The sequence below is a fragment of the Hoplias malabaricus genome, chromosome 15 (genome assembly GCF_029633855.1).
Source record: "Hoplias malabaricus isolate fHopMal1 chromosome 15, fHopMal1.hap1, whole genome shotgun sequence".
NCBI classification, from domain to species: Eukaryota; Metazoa; Chordata; class Actinopteri; order Characiformes; family Erythrinidae; genus Hoplias; species Hoplias malabaricus.
In genome coordinates this window covers 17,220,945-17,240,659 of record NC_089814.1, presented here as the reverse complement: position 1 = coordinate 17,240,659, position 19,715 = coordinate 17,220,945, and the positions used below count along the sequence as shown (strand labels likewise).

Sequence of the window (19,715 nt, the reverse complement as noted above, 5' to 3'; positions counted from 1 at the left end):
GTCATATATATATATATATATATCAACAAGTATTGAAGGGTACATTTTGAAAACATTTGTTTTAACTGGAACAGGGTTTTCATAGTACATCAAACTCTTTCATTTCAAACAAAAGCAAGGCAATGTTGTTTTTTATGATATGGGCGTTTTGAAGCAAGATGAAAAGACTGAACGTGAGCAACCATGTGTGAAGGATGTCAGCGGAATACAGGGTGGTTTTATTTATTTATTTTTGTTTTAAAAATCCTCAGAGTGGTGGCAGAGGTGTGTGTCACAGTGCTCTACCAGCACCCACGGGATTCCTGTGCATTGTTCTCTAAATATAGCTGCACTTTACTCACCCCTTTCAGTGCCGCACCTTTTGGCTTGCGTGGTGACACAGCTGGTGAAAGTCTTGTTTTCCTCTCAGTTCTGGCTCCAGTGATGGCCGAGTCGATTGTGTGGGGCAGTGTGTGTCTGAGGCTGAGTGGTCTGGGTGTGGTGGGCATTCTCCCTGCTCACACAGCCTGACCCTCGCTCTGAAACAAAGCCTCATTTCTGCACCATTATATACCAGCCCCAGCACCCTGGCCTGTAGGAGCAGTCTGTGATGAATTCTTCTTATTTTTCTCTTTTTTTTCTTTTTCTTTTCCTTTTGGTGATTTCATATAAACTAACACACTAACTATTCTGCACACAGCAGTTAAGCCCCACCCACTGTTATTGAAGTTATATATTTCACAAGATACCACACTGGAGAGTCAGTATATACGGAGGTTGTTTACATATATCCATCTTGAAATGAATAGTAATTAAACTGAGAAAGAGAGGTCAGGAAAGAATTATAACTTATGTGGGCTGTGGGCTCTTAGCATGTACTACACTGTGGTGGAGTCAGGAGGGTTAAATATTGATGCTTGACTGTGCACAATCCTGTGAAAGGGCAGAAAGTTGTAGGAAGTTTGCAGAGGAATAATGTGGCTTTTTGGTGAGCGGCAGGGTGCATTTAAGCCGCAAGGCGGTGGAGGATGCAGTGCCCTCAGATGACAACGCTGGTGATGATTTGTTTGCTGCCGATGTAATATTTTGCAAATGAGCATCCAAATCAGGGCCGAGCCTAACTGCACAAGCCCAGCAGAACAGATGGCAAGTCGATGGAGGCACTTTCTTTTTTCTTTTCTCTCTCTCACTCTCTCTCACACACACTCCCTCTGTTCTTCTCCTCATTTGAAGCCATGCACAGGATGAATATGAAATGTAGGAGAGTACTCCGTAGCATCCATCTCTCCTTTTGCACACTCCTTGCTCTTATCACTCTATCCTTCATCCTGACACTGTTCCTTTTTAATTGTTTTTCTCCAGCTTTTAGCAAATGCTTAACCTAACTCTCTCTCTCTCTCTCTCTCTCTCTCTCTCTCTCTCTCTCTTTCGCACAGCTGGGACCACATATATCTTTGGGAGAGGAGGAGCCCTCATCACATACACATGGGCACCTAACGAGCGGCCTAGCACCAGGGCTGACCGGCTGGCCGTGGGCTTCAGCACTCAGCTGAAAGATGCCATTTTGGTGCAGGTGGAGAGCACACAGGGCCTTGGAGACTATCTACAGCTACACATAGTGAGTCTCAAACAAGTTGCCACTGCCCTTGAATTACCCTTCGAACATTCTGTCAATGAAAGGATGTTTAACAAAAAAATAAACAATGCCAATGTGGCTAACATTGAATAAACATATAGGGAACGGTTAGCATGAGCACAGATGCTAATTTGATATGCATGGCTGCTAAAAGATTCATTTGTGGTGTTGTTTATTAGGCAGTACTAGCTTGGCTAATAACAAATAAAAGATCATATGGGATGTGTTAGCATGATTTGAGTTGCATCATGCTAATCCTCCTAGCTTTAGTTCTTAGAGAGTGGTAATATGTTTATTAACAAGTAAACTCATGGGGATGAGCCTCATTTGTTTTATATTGAATGATCCTAGCTCATGATTAGCAGAAATCATCTGACAGGGCAAAGGAACATTAAATAAACGTAACTGTTAGCATGACCATGTATATAAAATGCTCATTGCATAAATGCTGGGTTAGATCATTTTATCTCACATGTATAACACAAACTAATTCCTATTAACATTAGTTTAGCAGTTCTAATGGGGCTAACATGTAAATAAAGTGTACTGTGATTAGTTAGCATCTCAGCTAGAAATCTCAGTTGTGTTATTGAATGATCTTTTAGGCATTAGACAGTGTTAAGGTAGCTAACATTGAATTAAACATATGGGAACGGTGTATCATGACCTTGTTTACTATATTGCTATAAAATAACCCCTATAATTATATTAGATAATGTTTGTATGGCAGGGATTGAAAGCTAATCAGAGTTAGTTAACATGATCTCAGTTGCATAATTCTAAATTATCCTTTTTAGCTACAGTGTATTACTAAACAATGCTAAAATTAAAAGCTTGTCGAGACCTGTTGTCAACAACTTTATTTCTGTAATGACTCATGAGCCCTTCTTTCTTTAGTTCATAATTGCTGTCATTAGTGTGGTGATCTGAGATCCCCATAAAACTGCTTTCTCAAAAATAGAGCCCTGCACCACACTGCACAGCACTTACATTCACCAGCATTGACGTCCAGGAATTAAAGAGCAAGAGACTTGGGCTACAGGTGAGAAAGCTCCCTTAATATGCATCATCTGGAGGCTATGGTCCAGGCAATTTAGATGCCATGACATCAACGGGCAGCCAGTACAGATGCCACTGCTGTCTTAGGGGACCCTGAGGACCTCTAAAATAAAGCTGATGCAAATTGAGTTGGATAAAATCTTAAGCTGAGTCATTTCTGAGGATGCTTGAGGCACTCTGAAAATTAGAGTCCACATCAAGGCCTTTTTCTGAGATCAAACTGTGCAAATAAGCTTTGTCAGTTGCCTCAGATAAGATGAACCGATAATATAACACAGTTCACAAGGAAAGAAGCACAGAGGCTGACAAGAACATTCATCTACAAACAGTGTTAAGAACATGAACAGAGTAGGACTTTGTAATTTAGGATTTATAAAATAAAAAACAACATACAGCAGAGCTAGCATGACACTGTGATGGTAGACCAAGTCGGTAAATGGCTTGTTGACCTCTTGGCTCTTTTACTAGCAATTATATAGCAAGTGCAGTAAAAAGAAGCATTTTAATATGCTTCTTTGGGATGAGTAATAAATTGGGTGTGAAGCCTGGACTTTCGCATCGCAAGACTCCATATCAGGCCAGGCATAAACAGTCTGACAGCAGCTGCTCACACACACACAGAGCCATGCTTGTTTTCCGAGCCTCCCTCCGGTTCATTGCAGGCATAAAGCACAAGAACGGCTCATTCTGCCACTGAAAGACTGGGTTTGTGTGGGCTCTGTCAGATGGCTGTTTTAATGGTTCATCTGCAAAAAACCTCTTTCTTTGAGGTGCTGTCCCAGCTCCCAGCCCCAGCGTGCATACTCTCTGTGATCGCACACAGGGCATCACATCCAGCTTGTGTGATTTGCCTTTTACGTTATATGAGATTTCAGCTGTATATAAAAGCATGTCTGTAAATTTTATGGCAAACATAAAAAGTGGGTTATGATGGAGGCTCAGTCATGCTTTCATGGAAAGCGATGCTTTCACCTCCGTTTTTGTCCTTGACGTGGAGAGATTTACTCTGCTTTGGAATTTACAACCAAGGACAGAGAATTCAATTGGTCATGAGCATGATGGCGCTCTGTCAGTATAAAAGGTAAAATAGAGATGCATTTAACGTAGAAAAAATGTGAACATATACCCAGAGATGTACAAAAATATCCAAGATACCTTAAATTGTTCTTGAATTTGTACCATTTCATGACTAAATGTTATAAAATAGAAAATTAAAATATAAAACCTGAAGATAGTTTATGTATTGAGCCAGTGCAACAAGTATGGTACTGCTCTCTAACTAAAGGCACAGAAGACATACACATGAGGATAGCACACCAGACATGTACAGGTGCATCTCAATAAATTAGAATATTATCAAAATGTTCATTTATTTCAGTAATTAAATTCAAAGTGAAACTCATATATTATATAGATTCAAACAGAGTGATCCATTTCAAGCATGTATTATTTTAATGTTGATGAATACGGCTTATAGCCAATGAAAACCCAAAAGTCATTATCTAAAAAAATTAGAATAATCAACACAAAAGTTTCCTAATCCTTAAAAATGGTCTCTTAGTCTTAGTCTACTTGGTTCAGTAGGCTACACAATCATAAGGAAAACTGCTGACTTGACAGATATCCAGGAGGCAGTCATTAACACACTCCTGCTGTATCCAAGTATATTAATGGAAAGTTGAGTGGAAGGAAAAAGTGTGGTAAAAAAAGGTGTACAAGCAACAGGGATAACACAAGCCTTGAAAAGATTGTCAAGAAAAAAATATTCAAAAATTTGGGCGAGCTTAAGAAGGAGTGGACTGCTGCTGGAGTCAGTGCTTTAAGAGTCACCCCACACAGATTTTTCTGCGAACAAGCTTTATGGAGATGTGGAATTCATTTTCCAGCACCTATTCACACTTGGCACCTATTCACACTGCTAAATGTACCAATATCTGGTTTAATTACCACAGAATCACTGTGCTTGACTGGCCAGCTAACTCGTCTGACCTAAACCCTGTAGAGAATCTATAGGGTATTGTCAAAAGGAAGATAGGACACACCAGACCCAACAATGCAGACGAGCTAAAGGCCACTATCAAAGCAACCTGGACTTCCATAACACCTCAGCAGTGCCACAGGCTAATCACCTCCATGCTTTGATGCAGTAATTCATTCAAAAGTAGACCAACCCAAGTATTTAGTGCATATACTGCACATAGATTTTCATTAAAAATTAATATAATAAATATTATATTTCATTAAAAATATATTTTTTATTGTCCTCATATGTTCTAATATTGACTTTTGGGTTTTTCTTGGCTGTATGTGTATCACTTCACAATCTGAAAAAATACTAAACTGTCACGGTGATGGCTGTTATGTCATTGGAGTGATATTCTTATGGGTACATCTTGAGTAAATTTATCCTTGGAATAAACTTACAAAAATACAAAAAACTCTTGCAATTATACCCTGGTTGATCAGTGGATTTGGAACACCTACCTTGCATCTACAGGGTGGGCCATTTAAAGGGATACACCTTAATAAAATAGGAATGGTTGGTGATATTAACTTCCTGTTTGTGGCACATTAGTATATGGGAGGGGGAAAACTTTTCAAGATGGGTGGTGACCATGGCAGTCATTTTGAAATCGGTCATTTTGGATCCAACTTTAGTTTTTTCAATGGGAAGAGGATCATGTGACACATCAAACTCATTGGGAATTTCACAAGAAAAACAATGGTGTGCTTGGATTTAACGTAACTTTATTCTTTCATTAGTTATTTACAAGTTTATCTTTGTTTACAGCCATTGACATGTCGCAGAGTTTAACAGGTGAGGAGCGGATAGAAAGTGTGTTGATGTCTGGTGAACGCAGTAACCGGGTTATTGCAGCAGATTTCAATGCAAGACACTCTACGAGACCACCATGCTACAGTTAGCATACTGCTTGCCAAGTTTCATGAAACTGGTTCAGTGTTGGATTTGCCAAAATGTGGATGCATGAAAACTGTGTAGCACTCACCGCATGTCACTGGAGAGTGGCATTAGTCGAACATCCCTTCGGCGGATATTAGCTACTCACAAATGGCACCCTTACAAACTGCTGCACCATCTCAACAAAGATGACCCAGATTGGCGCACTGAATTTGCAGAATGGGCAAAACAAAAATTGAAACAGGACCCTCAGTTTACACAGAAGATTTTGTTCAGTGATGAGGCAAACTTTTATGTGAATGGTGAAGTTAACAAACAAAACCACCACTATTGGTCTGACACTAACCCACATTGGATAGATCCCTGCAAGACTGTTGGAACCAAAAAAATTGATGGTATGGTTGTGGTATATGGGGTACAAATATAGTGGGGCCATTCTTCATTAATGGAATCCTTAAGGCCACTGGATATGCGAAATTGCTACATGATGATGTGCTTTCCTCTTTATGCACTGAAGCTGGCACCTTCCCTGAGTTTTTCCAGCAAGATGGTGCACCACAACATTATGGGTGTCAGGTCCGAGCATTCCTAGATGAACAGTTTCCTGGAAAGTGGATTGGTCATCGTGGGCAAGTTGAATATCCCCCAAGGTCTCCCGATCTGACCCCCTTAGACAATTGTCTATGCCGTGAAGATATGAGATGTGCAGCACCTGAAACTACGGATACTGGAAGCTTGTGCTAGCATTTCTCCTGCGGTGTTGCTATCAGTGTGTGAAGAGTGGGAGAAGAGGCTTGCACTGACAATCCAACACAATGGGCAGCACTTTGAAAACATTTTCTAAGTGTTCAGAAACTTGTAAATAACTCATGAAAGAATAAAGTCACATTAAATCCAAGCACACCATTATTTGTCCTGTGAAATTCCCAATAAGTTTGATGTGTCACATGACCCTCTTCCCATTGAAAAAACAAAAGTTGGATCCAAAATGTCCAACGTAAAAATGGCCGCCATGGTCACCACCCATCTTGAAAAGTTTCCTCCCTCACATATACTAATGTGCCACAAACAGGAAGTTAATATCACTAACCATTCCCATTTTATCCATATAAATGGCCCACCCTGTACATTCGCAGCCCATCAGTTCCACTGGCCGTACAGAAGCACTTTGTTGTTCTACAATTACAGACTGTAGTCCACCGGTCTCTGTGCAAACTTAATTATCCCCCTTTCACCCTACTCTTCAATGGTCAGGACCCCCACAGAGCAGGTTTGATTTAGGTGATGAATAATTCTATGCACTGTAGTGACACTAATGCGGTGTAAATACACCACAAGTGAGTAATCCAGTGATCGTTCAGTTCATCATTGTATATTTTTAACATAAACCCATCTTGACCTCTGCTTTTTTTCTATTTTAAAACATTAAAGTGCACCTTTCCCCTGGATGAGTAATTGAATTGTACTTTTAAGACAAATTTGGACCATACAACCATGTTGCCCTGTACCTCTGGTGGACAAAATGCACCTGTACCATATCTGTTTTTTTGACAGATACAGTTAGTACCTCTTTTCCGAGATTGTAGCCAGGGGAACTGGAAGCAGCCAACCTGGGAGCACCAGCATTCAGCTGTGTCCCCTCACCGTCTTTCATCCATTGGGTCATTCATCGCTGGGGGGCTGATGGTGCCTCAGTGCTGCTTTTTGCCCATGGTGTGTGAGGCTCTCAGGAAGGAGCACGGCTGATGAATGAGGGGCTGCCCACAGAGGGCGAACCGCAGTAATGAGGAGCAGAGTGTTTTTGGTATTCTGAAGCAGCTGTGTATCGATCTACAGCCAGGCTCTGGCCTCCTTCATCTCGCAGGCATTGCGGAATGAGGAAGCCATGGGGTTCACTGCCCCACCTGTCAGGGCCCACCTGATGGATTAACAGAGTCCTTGGGTCTTGAGCGTGCCTTGAGTAAGCCCACTAAAAGGAGTTACTGGTTAAGAAATGATGCAGCAGAGCTTCATCATCACCCTGCCTCTGACTTTCTAGTCCCTACATGTGTAGGGTCAAGCATGGGGTCAGTCTGGTGACCTTTGCCAGCTGGTTTTGTAGATTAAAGAAGCTCCTGGGGTAGAATGCTTGTTGATTTTCACCGCTACACTACTTCAAATAATGTGATTTTACCGTACACAATCCATATAACATTTTGTAAATAACCGAGATTACTAACAAGCTCAACACTGTTTGAAACAATGATGATTTAGGCAGTTTGTCTGCACACTTGTGGGCTGTAGATTTCCATTATTATCAGCTACGTTCTCTTTTTGGATCAGTGTGTGAAGCTGTTGCAAGCTTCTAACACCAAAGATGTCTCAACTACGTTTGGGGTAAGGATAAATGGGTGTACAGAAGATTTTCCTTCAGAACTGTTCCTTTAATGAGCAGTGTGTATATTTTTATCTGCTTTGCATTGGAAAAAGCCTTGGGCTGAAGGTACATGGTCTTGACGTGTTGTGTGGACGTTCATTATCACTCCTTAATTCAGTTTGGAGCCTTAGGGTCTTCTAAGCCTTGAGGAAAAAACTAATGATTTCTGACAACAAAAAAAATATGTCTGTATTTTTAGGTTTTTGTTTTTTTCATTGCCTGTTGTATTTCTTGTATTATTGCAATGTGCTTATTTAGGGTAAAATTCTAACACACCCAAGAGAAAATGGTCATCTAGGAGATTACAGCTATGTGAGCTCGCCAACTGATTAAACATTAAGGAGCTTGACTGACACATTAAAAAATGGCATGGTGATATAGAAGTGATGGTAAAATTAATCAGTCTCATTTTTTGTTTCCAATGAGTGGGAAAACCTCCTGGAAGTTCTGGACAGTACAGAAACCACCCTAAAAGTGAAACTAATGTGTCTTATATCAGACACCAAAATAAAAGCAGTCCGTCAAATATTTACATGGACATTCGTAATGTTATGGTTAGTAGAACACACCCATAAAATAGAGCTAAATAATGATTAAATACTCACTAAACGATTAAATTACTCACAGTGGCATATGTTTTTGCATATTTCAAATGTAACATTTTTAAAAGTAGAAAATACATTTGCAGAGAGTTGTTTTTTCACTTTTGGCTCAGTCATGGCTCACCACTGCCTTAATTACTCCTGCTTTTGTCTGCACTCCTAGACTTGGATAGTCAGTGGAATGAACTGGAGCTGTCTTGATTTTCTTGCTTCTAAACTGGAAGTTTAATCTGTCCACATGAAGCCCACCCAGAGAATGGTTGTGATTTGAATCTTTTAGAGACAAATGTAAGGAGCTGGAACCTTTTCCACTATAATTATATCAAACTCACCATGTGCTTGATTAATAGGCAGATTAAACTAGGCCACCACTCTCATGCCCCACTGTTAACTTCCTCCATTAAACTGTTTCCATTGCACCTAGTGACAGAGGCTACTGTTGCAGACAGGCGCTCAACTTGGAACACAAAGGGTTTCCTTTGGCATCATTATTAGCATGCCCATGGACTGGCATCGTTAAAGATACAGCACAATGTGCCAGTTTCAGACTAAAAGGAAGCAAGTGTCCTGCAGTTTTTACTAAATCAACCTGTGGCCATCTTAGTTCTTTGCCCATTTTAAAGACATAGAGTCTCATCAAAGTTGTTGAACCAGACAGTCTCTATTATGTGTGTTTGTGAGAGAGAGAGAGAGAGAGAGAGAGAGAGAGAGAGTGAGCGAGAGAGAGCGTGAAAGCAGCAGCCATGGCAAAACAGCAGCCACAAAAGTCCACAGTGCTTTGAAATGTGGCTGTGTTTTGGACTTGGTACATCCCCGAACTCCTGCATTCTGCTGCAGGCGAGGGACATCCATCTCACATTTGACTGGTTGTGGAGCACTTTGGGCTGTGGAACAGATGCCAGGGGTGGGGGCTCTCCTCAGGGGAAATCAGTCTTTTTAGCGGTGTGTATCCCCTGGACAGATGTGCCGTGATTAAAAAACGCAGGGAAAATCTGTCAAAAGGCGGTGCCTGGCCTCATAATTAAAGGAGCACCTGTTTCTGGAAGAGTGAGCTCCAGCCTTAAAGGCAGTGTTGCATGCTGACTCAGCATATTTTTTCATACTCCTCTCAGTCACTCCAGTCTATTTCTAAAATGGGAGGGGCATTTGATGGGTCAGTAATACATGTGTAGAAAAGATATAAAAATTCCATCAATGTGAAGTAGAATTGGCCAGAATTTTAAATACATCTCACAGATTGCAGCAGGAGCTTCTGTTTGTAGTTACACGTGTTTGTATTTGAGCATGAAAACATTAGAGAAGTCAGGAATTTGAGAACTAAATTATTTTACACACCATGAACTGCTGAGCTTAACTAACTTAACCTCTATGCAGTACCAATTGCTGTCGTTTTGAAAGTGAGATGTTTGCCCATTTTTTCTTGTGACAGGATATCAGCTGCTCAACAGCTTGGGATTTCTGTAATAGTGTTTTATAATGCACTAGTTGTTTTCAATGGGCCTGAAGTAGTTTAGCATCTGTCTCTTACTGTGAGAAAGTGCTGTTGCAGTCCATACAGAATGTTGGTTTTATTGTCATGCAAAAATGAGATGTCTGCATGGCAGCATGTTGCTCCAAATCCTGTAAATATCATTCAGCATTTACAGTGCCTTCACAAATCTGCAAGTCACCAATGCCATGTGCACTGACCACCTACCCCTGGTGGCACAATAGGTAGTGTCACAGGCACACAACTCCAGGGACCTGGAGGTTGTGGGTTCAAGTCCCACTCCGGGTCTGTGAGGAGTTTGGTGTGTCCTCTACCTGCCTGCGGGGGAATACTCGGGTATCTTCTAGGTGCTCCGGTTTCCTCCCACGATCCAAAACAACACACATTGGTAGGGGGATTGGCGACTCAAAAATGTCCATAGATGTGTGTGAGTGAATGTGTGTGTGTGTCACCCTGTGAAGGACTGGCGCCCCCTCCAGGGTGTGTTCCTGCCTTGCGCCCAGTGATTCTGAGTAGGCTCCGGACCCACCGTGACCCTGAACTGGATTCTTATCAGACAATGAATTCATTATTTTATGTTGAGAAATGTGATTTTGTAATTGCTTCACTATTTCATTATGAGTTGCTTGACTTTCACAGAATGATGAACCTTTTGCCATTTTCTTTCTTCTGAGAGGTTCAGACTCTGAGGTGCTCCTTTTAAACGCAGTGATGTCACTGACATGTTGCTATTCATTATTATTAATTTTTGTGTAGAATTGCATAATTTATCCCAGTCTTTTATTGCCACATATAGTGTTAAAAATTTATTTTAACTGTTTATATTTGTACTTTTTTTTTGGAAATGGGATTTGTATATGTTTTGGCAAACGTGCTTCTAATTGCACACACCTTATTTATTCTCATAATCTTTGGTTAAATGAGGTGAATTTTGAACTATTGAATTTGGAATTTAAGCTTAACATTTGCAGTCAAATGCTTGTTTATATCAACAACATCAATGAAACTTGGAGGTGAGACATCTTTGGGTCCTGAGTAGAATTTTTTACGCTCAGATAATATTTTTTTCTGTAACCTCTGCACTGAGAAAGAAGTGACTTTGTGAAAGAGGGTTAGGTTTGATCATAATTGGTAATGAACGAGACACTAAGTTTTAAGTGGAGGAAAGTAATGCAAGCTCAGTGTTCTGTGAGTTTCATTTCCCTTTTGTCAAGCACTTTGAGGCAGAACTCGGTCCCTCGTCAGAGGAAGAGATGACAATTGATTCATAAATTTGCTTTGATAAATTGTGCAGCAGAACCGCCAGCTTCTAGTGGCGAATCCAGTGTGGAGGAGGAACAGAGGCTCAGCGCTGCCTTCCTGTTTATTAGCATCTTCCTGAAAGGCTTCATCCTTCATGCATTTTACATGAGATATTTTCAGCTACTCTGAATTTATACAGGGATGCTTTTTGTGTCTGTGGAGATGTGTATCGGGTGTGGGAAATCTGGGTTGTCATGGTGTGCTTCATTACACTTTAGCATGAGGTGCGGACTATTTTAATTCATTTGCATGTGGCTAACAGGGTTTGTGCTGCCTTTGAAATAGCCGTTTCTACATGCTTGTGACATGTTTCAGAATGCAGTCGTACAGCCCCTGCACTTGTCAGGTCATTTTCACAAAGCTTGTGTCATGTTTGTGTCTGCTGTGTTTGCTCATCAGTCCCATTGAGAGTAATTTATTGTTTATCTTGGAAAATATGAGGGATTTACTTTCGTTGTTATTCAAGGAAATAAAAATTAATGATAGCTTGATACATCCCTAAGACAAACAGCTCATATCACATATGCACTGCCTTTTGTTAAGAGTAATTGTAAAACAGGTTATGATGATGAAGGCAGTTTGTGTGTTGTAAGTACACTCGGTTCCATTCATGTGTGCCTTTATGTTTCTGGATTTATTTTAAAGTAAGGATGTTTACATAGCAATTGTTGCTGGGTTGGAAAAGCTTTATGGAGCACTGACAAAATGGTGTAAATCCCCATTCATAATATGTACAGCTGTTTGTTAGAAAATTAAAGACAATGCCTTTGTGTGTGTGTGTGTGTGTGTGTGTGTGTGTGTACTCAAGATACCTGCCTAGTTTTGATTAGCCAGACTTACATAGCTATAGCGCAGTCATGAGCTTGGCCAACTTAGCACCAGCTGCTTGAAATTATGCATTTGTGAATGGAACACGAAAAGCTTGCTCACAAATGCATTCTTTCATAGAAACGGTTGCTTAGTTGGAGAGACTGACACAAAATATGCACAATTCTTAATAATAATTAAGATTATTATTAATAATTATTAAGATGCAGAAATGTATATTACGGTTTTGCTGTGTGAATCATTATTATTTCAAACCTGCCTTTTTGTAATTAGCTACAGTAACATAGCTCCAGTTTCATAGCGTTGTGAAGAACTACAGAAGAATACATTTGTGGGCGGAGCATGGAAAGCTCAGGTTTTTTCACCCTTAGTCATCATATGAGTGGGTGTTCTGTGCTAGTCGTGTTGATAGAGGTTTCCCTTCGCTGACACTTCAGTACAGAAGCCACAGAAAGAGATATGGTCACACAGTGACACGCTTTCCTTCAAGGCTGTGAGCAGCACTGAAAAGGCCATTTTCTAACCTTCTATTCCACAAGCATTATTGCGAAGATGCATCTATTTCTCCACTCCTCACCCACGCACTCGCACTATCCCCACCAAGCCAGACCCTTCTGGCGTCCTTGCCTGGAATCAGCAAAAACTGCAGGGAAGTAAAATAAGGTGGATGCACTCCTTGAGTTCCCAGTCCACTGGGCTGCGGTCAGAAGATGATTTATGGTCGTCTGATATGCAGGGGCCACTGTCAGAAGCTGACCCACAGTAGCCGCCGCTCAGTGCGCTCTGAATACGAGATGGCGTGCCTTTGGGGAAGGAGAATTTTGCCTGGGGCGCCTCTGCAGAACTGCACTGGTATGCACAACAGAAGAAAAAACAAGGTGACTTTCCTCCATTTCCTTGTTCAAACCCGAATAAAAATTGAGGTGGAAACAATGCAGATTGGAAACTCACATCCACATCCATTCACTGTCTCTACGTGAGTGAGTGTATCACAGCATTCGGGTTATGAAGACGCTCCAGTCCTGAAGCGGCTGCGCACACACACAGCACTGGCCGCTTATTTGCTCCCGCTGCAAAAAGCCAAACAGTAGCTGATTGGTTTTCTCTTCTGAAATTGCATGTAGCTCACAGTGTGTGTGAAGCAAATGTTTTTCAGCAGGATTAGTTCCCATTTTTCAGGTGGTGTATTTGCTTTGCAAATAACGTTTGTGTGTGTGTGGGTGTGGCTGCCAGTTTCCAAACATATCTTATTATACATTACTTAACACAACTTAGTATTATTTACTTAATATGCAGTTCAGAAAGAGTTAAATCCTGTAATATGTCCTGTCGGCTTTTACTAATTGTGTATGCAATCAGCTGGCCTTGCATCTCATTTCACTGAATGAGAGAATGACTCAATTAAATTTGATGTTTGTGGAATCTGCACAGTACTGTTGTTCTGTAAGTCAACAAACTGGTTTAAAACACAAGATAAATCACTGAATAAGCTGATGGACAATGTGAATCATTCTCACAAAACTGCTCAGACCATACTCATAAATATTTGAGCATCATAATAATCATGCACTCATAATTTATAAATAAAGACATGGTACAGCAAAACACTACACCTTCCTTTTTGTTGTTTTATCATTTTTTTATAATATTTGCATAATTTACCCAAATATTTATTACAGTAAATACCTTTGCATGCACCCATGGTCACAATTACTGTTACTGTGAAGAGTTAAGCAAGTTCCAAAGGCATAAAGTTAAAGATGAAACATACCTTTTGCCATTTTAAGCAATATCGGTGTAGTTTTTTGGTGTTGTACAATTTTTGTACAAAAAAGAAATAAGTACCTTGCAAATGTATGGGAACCCTAAGAGATCTGAGGGCTCGTGTAACTTTGACCAAGGTCTCAGACCTTAATTAGCCTGTTAGGTTTATGACTTGTTCACAATAATCCTTAGGAAAGGTCACGTGATGCAAATTTAAAAACTTTGTAAATACTCAGGCTCTTTTAACATTGTCCCAAAAACACAGCCATGGGGCCTTGTAAGCAGCTGCCTAGTACTCTAAAAGTGAAAATGCTTGAGGCCCACAAAACAGGGGAAAGTTATAAAAAGATAAGCATTTTCAGGTTGCCACTTCCTCAGTTTGAAATGTAATTAAATGACAGTTAACAGGAACAGTGGAGGTCAAGAATAGTTCTGTAAGACAAAGAAAAAAATCAGAAAGGCAAATCAGAACCTCCACTTGACTTCAACAGACTTTCAGTAAGATTTAGCAGACTCTGGAGTTGTGGTACATTGTTCTACTGTTCAGTGACATCTGAACAAATGCGGCCTTCATGCAAGAGTCATCAGCAGGAAACCTCTCCTGCGTCCTTACCACACAATTCAGCATCAGAAGTTTGCAAAAGAACATCTAAACAAGCCTGATGCATTTTGGAAACAAGTCTTGTGGACAAATTAGAATGAAATAGAACTCTTTGTCAAAAATGTTAGTTTGAAGAGGCACAGAATTTCAAGAAAAAAAACTCCTCTCCAACCATTAAGCATGGGGAGGATCCATCATACTTTGGGGTTGTGTTGCAGCCTATGGCACCAGGAACATTTCATGGGTAGAAGGAAGAATGGATTAAATGAAATTCCAGCAAATTTTGGAAGCAAACATAACACTATCTGTAAAAAAGCTAAAGTTGAAAAGGTTAGTGATCCTAAACACACCTCAAAATCCTCAATAGACTACCTCAAATGGTGCAAGCTAAAGGTTTTCCTATGGCCCTCACAGTCCCTTGATCTGAACATCATTGAAAATATGTGGATAGACTTCAAAAGAGCTTTGCATGCAAGACGTGAAGACTTTTGCAAGGAGGAATGTATGAAAATCCCTCAAACAAGAATGGAAAGACTCTTGGCTAGCTAAAAAAGCATTTACAAGCTGTGATACTTGCCAAAGGGGGTGCTACTAAGTACTAATCATGCAGGGTGCCCAAAGCTTTGCTTCGGGCCCTTTTATTATTATTTTATTATTAAAATGTAAAAGATGAAAATAAAGTATTGTAATAAAATAAAATAATTTTGCTTAAACTACAAAGGAAATTAACTTTATGCCTTTTGGAGATCAGGGGTGCCCAATCTTTTGCATGCCACTGTATATACATGTTTCTTTAACTTTACTGTGCTAGATGATACTGTTGGTTAGATATTTTTGGATGGTGCCCTGTTCTCAGTCCACCAGTGATACTGTGGGCTTTAAAAGCTTGAGCAGTACTGCTTTGTCTGATCCACTCAAATGATGCCTCCTCTGTGCTGGTCCCATGAGGGTCCTGACACATGAATTACAGGAAAAAAAGAGGGACAGATAACCCCCCTGTGCATGCTATGAACAAATTTTAAATCTTTCATTCTTCACCGAAAACATATTATTGTTGGGATATCCACGTTACATATATATAACTTGAAGCTGAATATATTAAATATGAGTATATTGAAGTAGCAGCCCATTTTTTGGAACATGAGTATTGTGCGTGTATGTGTTTACTGTACTTGATTAAATGTAGTGTGTGTGTATGTGTGTGAGTGTATGTGTGGGACACTAGCTGTCCCTGGCCGCCGTGTTGTGAGTGATCTGTGAAGCTTTGCCCTGCAGCGGGGCACTCGTGTGCATGCACAACTCGCACTGCGCCTTCAGGCCAGATTAGTCACAGCCCAGTCCTGCAGGCTGCGCTCACATTCTAATTACAGAGCCTCTCTCTGTCCTGCTGCACTGAGGAAATCTCTCCCTACATCCCTTTGTTCTCCTGCTTCTGTAGCATAAACTCCGATATATGTCTCTGCTTCCACTTTTTGATTTGCATTAGTCATTTGAAGCGAGAGACTAATGCTGCTGTGAAAGAGAGGGATACCTGGCTCCTTCTGAGTGATTTCCACAGCTCAACTCTGCCATAAGAGCTTGGACAGGAGTGGTGCAAGTGTCTAGTCGAGTATCACTCAACACTGGGTTGAGGAATGGAACTGAATGTCTAGACATGGTCTTCTATATTGAGGCCATTTCTGGTGTTCCCATCGAGGTTACTGTCAAGGGTGCCATCAGGGTGCTTGTCTTATATATAGCATCACAATGATTCTGAAGCTGTAATTGTAAGGTAAAAATACTATCTAGTGTTCCTTTAAAGTAAATTAGCTATTAGTGAGTTTAGCTTGTATCCACATTACATTCTAGTCTGCTGTTTAAAAGTGTTTTGCCTTTCTTCCTTTGAAACACATTTACTGCATTTAGTGTTTTTTTTTTTCCCGGGCACCAGATTGTTATATAATAAATATTTTGTAGTTGTATTGGACCTGAAGCCTACAGCTGCAGTAGAATGACATTGCAGTATTAAGAGTTTATGACTGCAGCAACCCTGACAAGCAAACTCACATAAAGGAGGAAAATCATTTAAAGCCATTTAAATATTTACCATATTAATTCAGGCAGTCCTAATACATTTTTAAATGTATCTTAAGACCCACTTAGCTACACACTATTAGATGCAAAATAGCATACGTCCTCAACAATAAAAGAGTCCTTTGGCCATAAAAGTTTCACATTCTTTTTTTTCCCCAAAATTGCTTATTTCCAATACCACCTTTTGGCTACAGCTCCCCTAATCGCAAAAGCTTATAATGGTGAAATGACTCCACCCCTTTTCACGTATGAAGGAACCCTTGAGAAACTGTAGAGAAACTCCGGAGAATCAAGTCTGGAGGGGTCCTGGAATGGTTCTTTCACACATGCAGCACACAGCAGGGGATTTTCTGTGTCAGACACATTCTCGCAGCTGGAAATGTTCCGCAGTCTTTAGGCATGGGGCAGTGCCTGCACAGCGCATACAGCAGTTACATTGAATCCTCTGGGACATCAGTGCTTCTGTTCACACATGACACTCTACATCTAAATTTACTCAGAGCTTGCACTAGAAGGCGTAAAGTCTGGGAGGAATGTTGTGGGTGTTCACGTTCACACATACAGCTCCTCAGGAGAAACTCTGGAATATTTCTGGGCTTCCATGCATGTGTGAACGGGGATTAAGGCTAACACACGTTTCCTTCATGTGAACCAAGACACAGTGTTTTTTTATTGTTTATTAGTGGGTGCTAATAGCAAGAAACACTGTTGATTTAATGTATTTTTGTGAATGACAAAGAAACTTGCTATTTTACAGCAATTAAAGCTTTGTCCTAGGACTGTACATCTAACTATAGGACCATTTAGGAAGATGTTATGGCTTTAATACTATTGAAAATGTGGATATGGCTGCTGCAGATGTGCTGGATGCCTAAAATGGAAACATTGAACACATTAAGCTGCAAATGAGGGAGCGTGTGAGAGATGACTGACTGTTTTCTAGTCAACAATGAACAGCGTTTTGTCAGTGCAAAAGGGTAGAGAATGTCAAATGAAAGTGCAGCCAATCACATATAGCTCAGAGCAGCTCCTCTGCATGGGAAACAGGAGTTTTGTAGGAATGCGGCTCGGGCTATTAGTATGAGCGAAGCGTCGTGATGTGAAACTGAGAGTATAATGTGGCAGACGGCTTTAGTGCAGGAAGAAAAGAAAGACGGGAATCAATTGTTGAACACACAGCGAATACAAATGCCTGCTCTGTTCCACATAGGCTTCCTTTTTCATATTCAGCTGCCTGCGATGTAACAGGAAGTGTTTCATTACAAGTGCAGATCGGCCAGCTGAGTCCTGCAGAGTCCTCCAGCTCTACATCTCCACCTGCAGGAAGCCCTCCTGAATTGCAAGAGCAGCCGCAAGTTCCAGTGCCCTCCTAAAATGAAATGTACCAGGAAGGGCTCTTTGGAGCAATGCCATAGAAGAGGAAGTTATGGTCCCCTGAAGAATCTTTCAATTGATCAACCATTTTCATATAGCATCCCCAGACATAAAGGTTTTACACCAATTTACCTTTTACTTTTTAAAGAGCAGCTCCGGGTGTTTTGAGATTTTAGCGGTTAAGTTAAAGTCATGAAGAATGTTCTGATGGAAAATGACACCCTTGTGAATCAGATTTCTACATATTACTAAAGGTTAGGGTCAAAAGTGGAAAATCTTATATATACTACATTCACCATCCATTATCTCAGCTCCACTGAACAGACAGGAGCACTTTATTGGCCCATCGGTTGCATTGTGTAATTGGTTTGCTTCCTTTCACCCTGTGCTTCAAGGTTCAAGACCCCAGCTTGACCAGGTATAATGCTGCAGTGACACTGACCTGGTGTTGGTGTTAGTGTGTATTGTGCTGGTGTGAGTGCATCATACATAGTTGTGATGCTTGAGTTTTTAAAACCATCAGTGGCAATGCTGGAAAATAGTCCACCAACCAAAATTATACGTTTTCTTTCCTCCTCATGGCTACTGCTTTAATGTATGACACTAGCAACCATTCTTTACATTATCTATGGAAATCAAATTAATGCTGCAACTTTGAATCAGCTTAATTTTTTGCTATTTTAAACCCTTAATGCATTGCCTGAGGGGGTGGGGGTGTAAATAAAAAGGCATAAGAAAAAAGGATTTAAAGAAAGAAAAAAAAAGAAACAAGAAAAAAAAAACAGAAACATGACGGCGCCGATGGCTTGCCTGTCCGGGCTTATCTCCGGGCTGTGATTGAGTGTGAAGGTCGCGCGCTGTGACACCTATTAGCGCTCGGTGTGTTTGTGAGCAAACAGGAGGGTGAGGTTGGCGGCCATAGGCGTCCATTCTCCCTCAGCTTAAAGGTCAGGCTCTCTGGCCCAGCTCTCCAGCCCCCACTTCCCCCCAACTCCTCCCCACACCTCATGCTCGCCTGTGAACTGGAAAGACATATTTGCCTTTAATCAGTGCTATCTCTTAGCTCCATGCCTGGCCAATATTCCAAGCCACCTGACTCTTATCAGATAGCCCCAGCTACAGCACAGGGGAGAATACTGCTTGAAATTTTGCCTCTCAGGCTTTTCCTCCTCTGCACTTGATTCTAAATTAGCTCCCCTCATAAGCATAGTCTCCCACTGTCTTACCTCACTATCACTCCAGCCACTCCAAAAAGTAGGGCAGACATTTTCAAAGCGCCCAAGCTAATGAACAGGGGGCAATTCCGTGCTGGGAGGGGAGAACATAAATGCACATTCGAAAAAAAAAATAAAAAGGGCAGGGTTGGCTGTGTTTTGATGAAGCTGAGCATAAGCTAAATGCTGGATTGCTAGAGTTTTCTGGAATGATTTCAAATACAGGCTCGGTCATGTGGGGCAGAGTCTGTCCCTGATATCCTGAAGCCAGTGTTCCATCTCTTATTCCCTTTCTTATTTTTCTTCTGGAAAAAAAAAATATATATAACGGGAACATCTTGCATCAGCTGCATTCGCTCAACACTGATTTTGTGTGTTTACACCATGCTACGATGAAGACGTTTCAAACATTCACACACACTGCTGCCACGAATAGAATTCCATGAGCAAGAATCATC

General features: G+C 40.9%; 1 protein-coding gene across 7 annotated transcripts in view; it reads left to right on the top strand.

Annotated features, from left to right (window-relative positions):
• Nucleotides 1-19,715, top strand: part of nrxn2a (neurexin 2a) — a 416,827-nt gene that overhangs the window by 361,905 nt on the left and 35,207 nt on the right. For all 7 annotated transcript variants that reach the window (XM_066645189.1, XM_066645188.1, XM_066645191.1 and 4 more), the window contains one exon: nt 1,416-1,597. In XM_066645189.1, the coding sequence (XP_066501286.1) occupies nt 1,416-1,597 (182 nt within the window). The remainder of the gene's footprint in view (nt 1-1,415; nt 1,598-19,715) is intronic.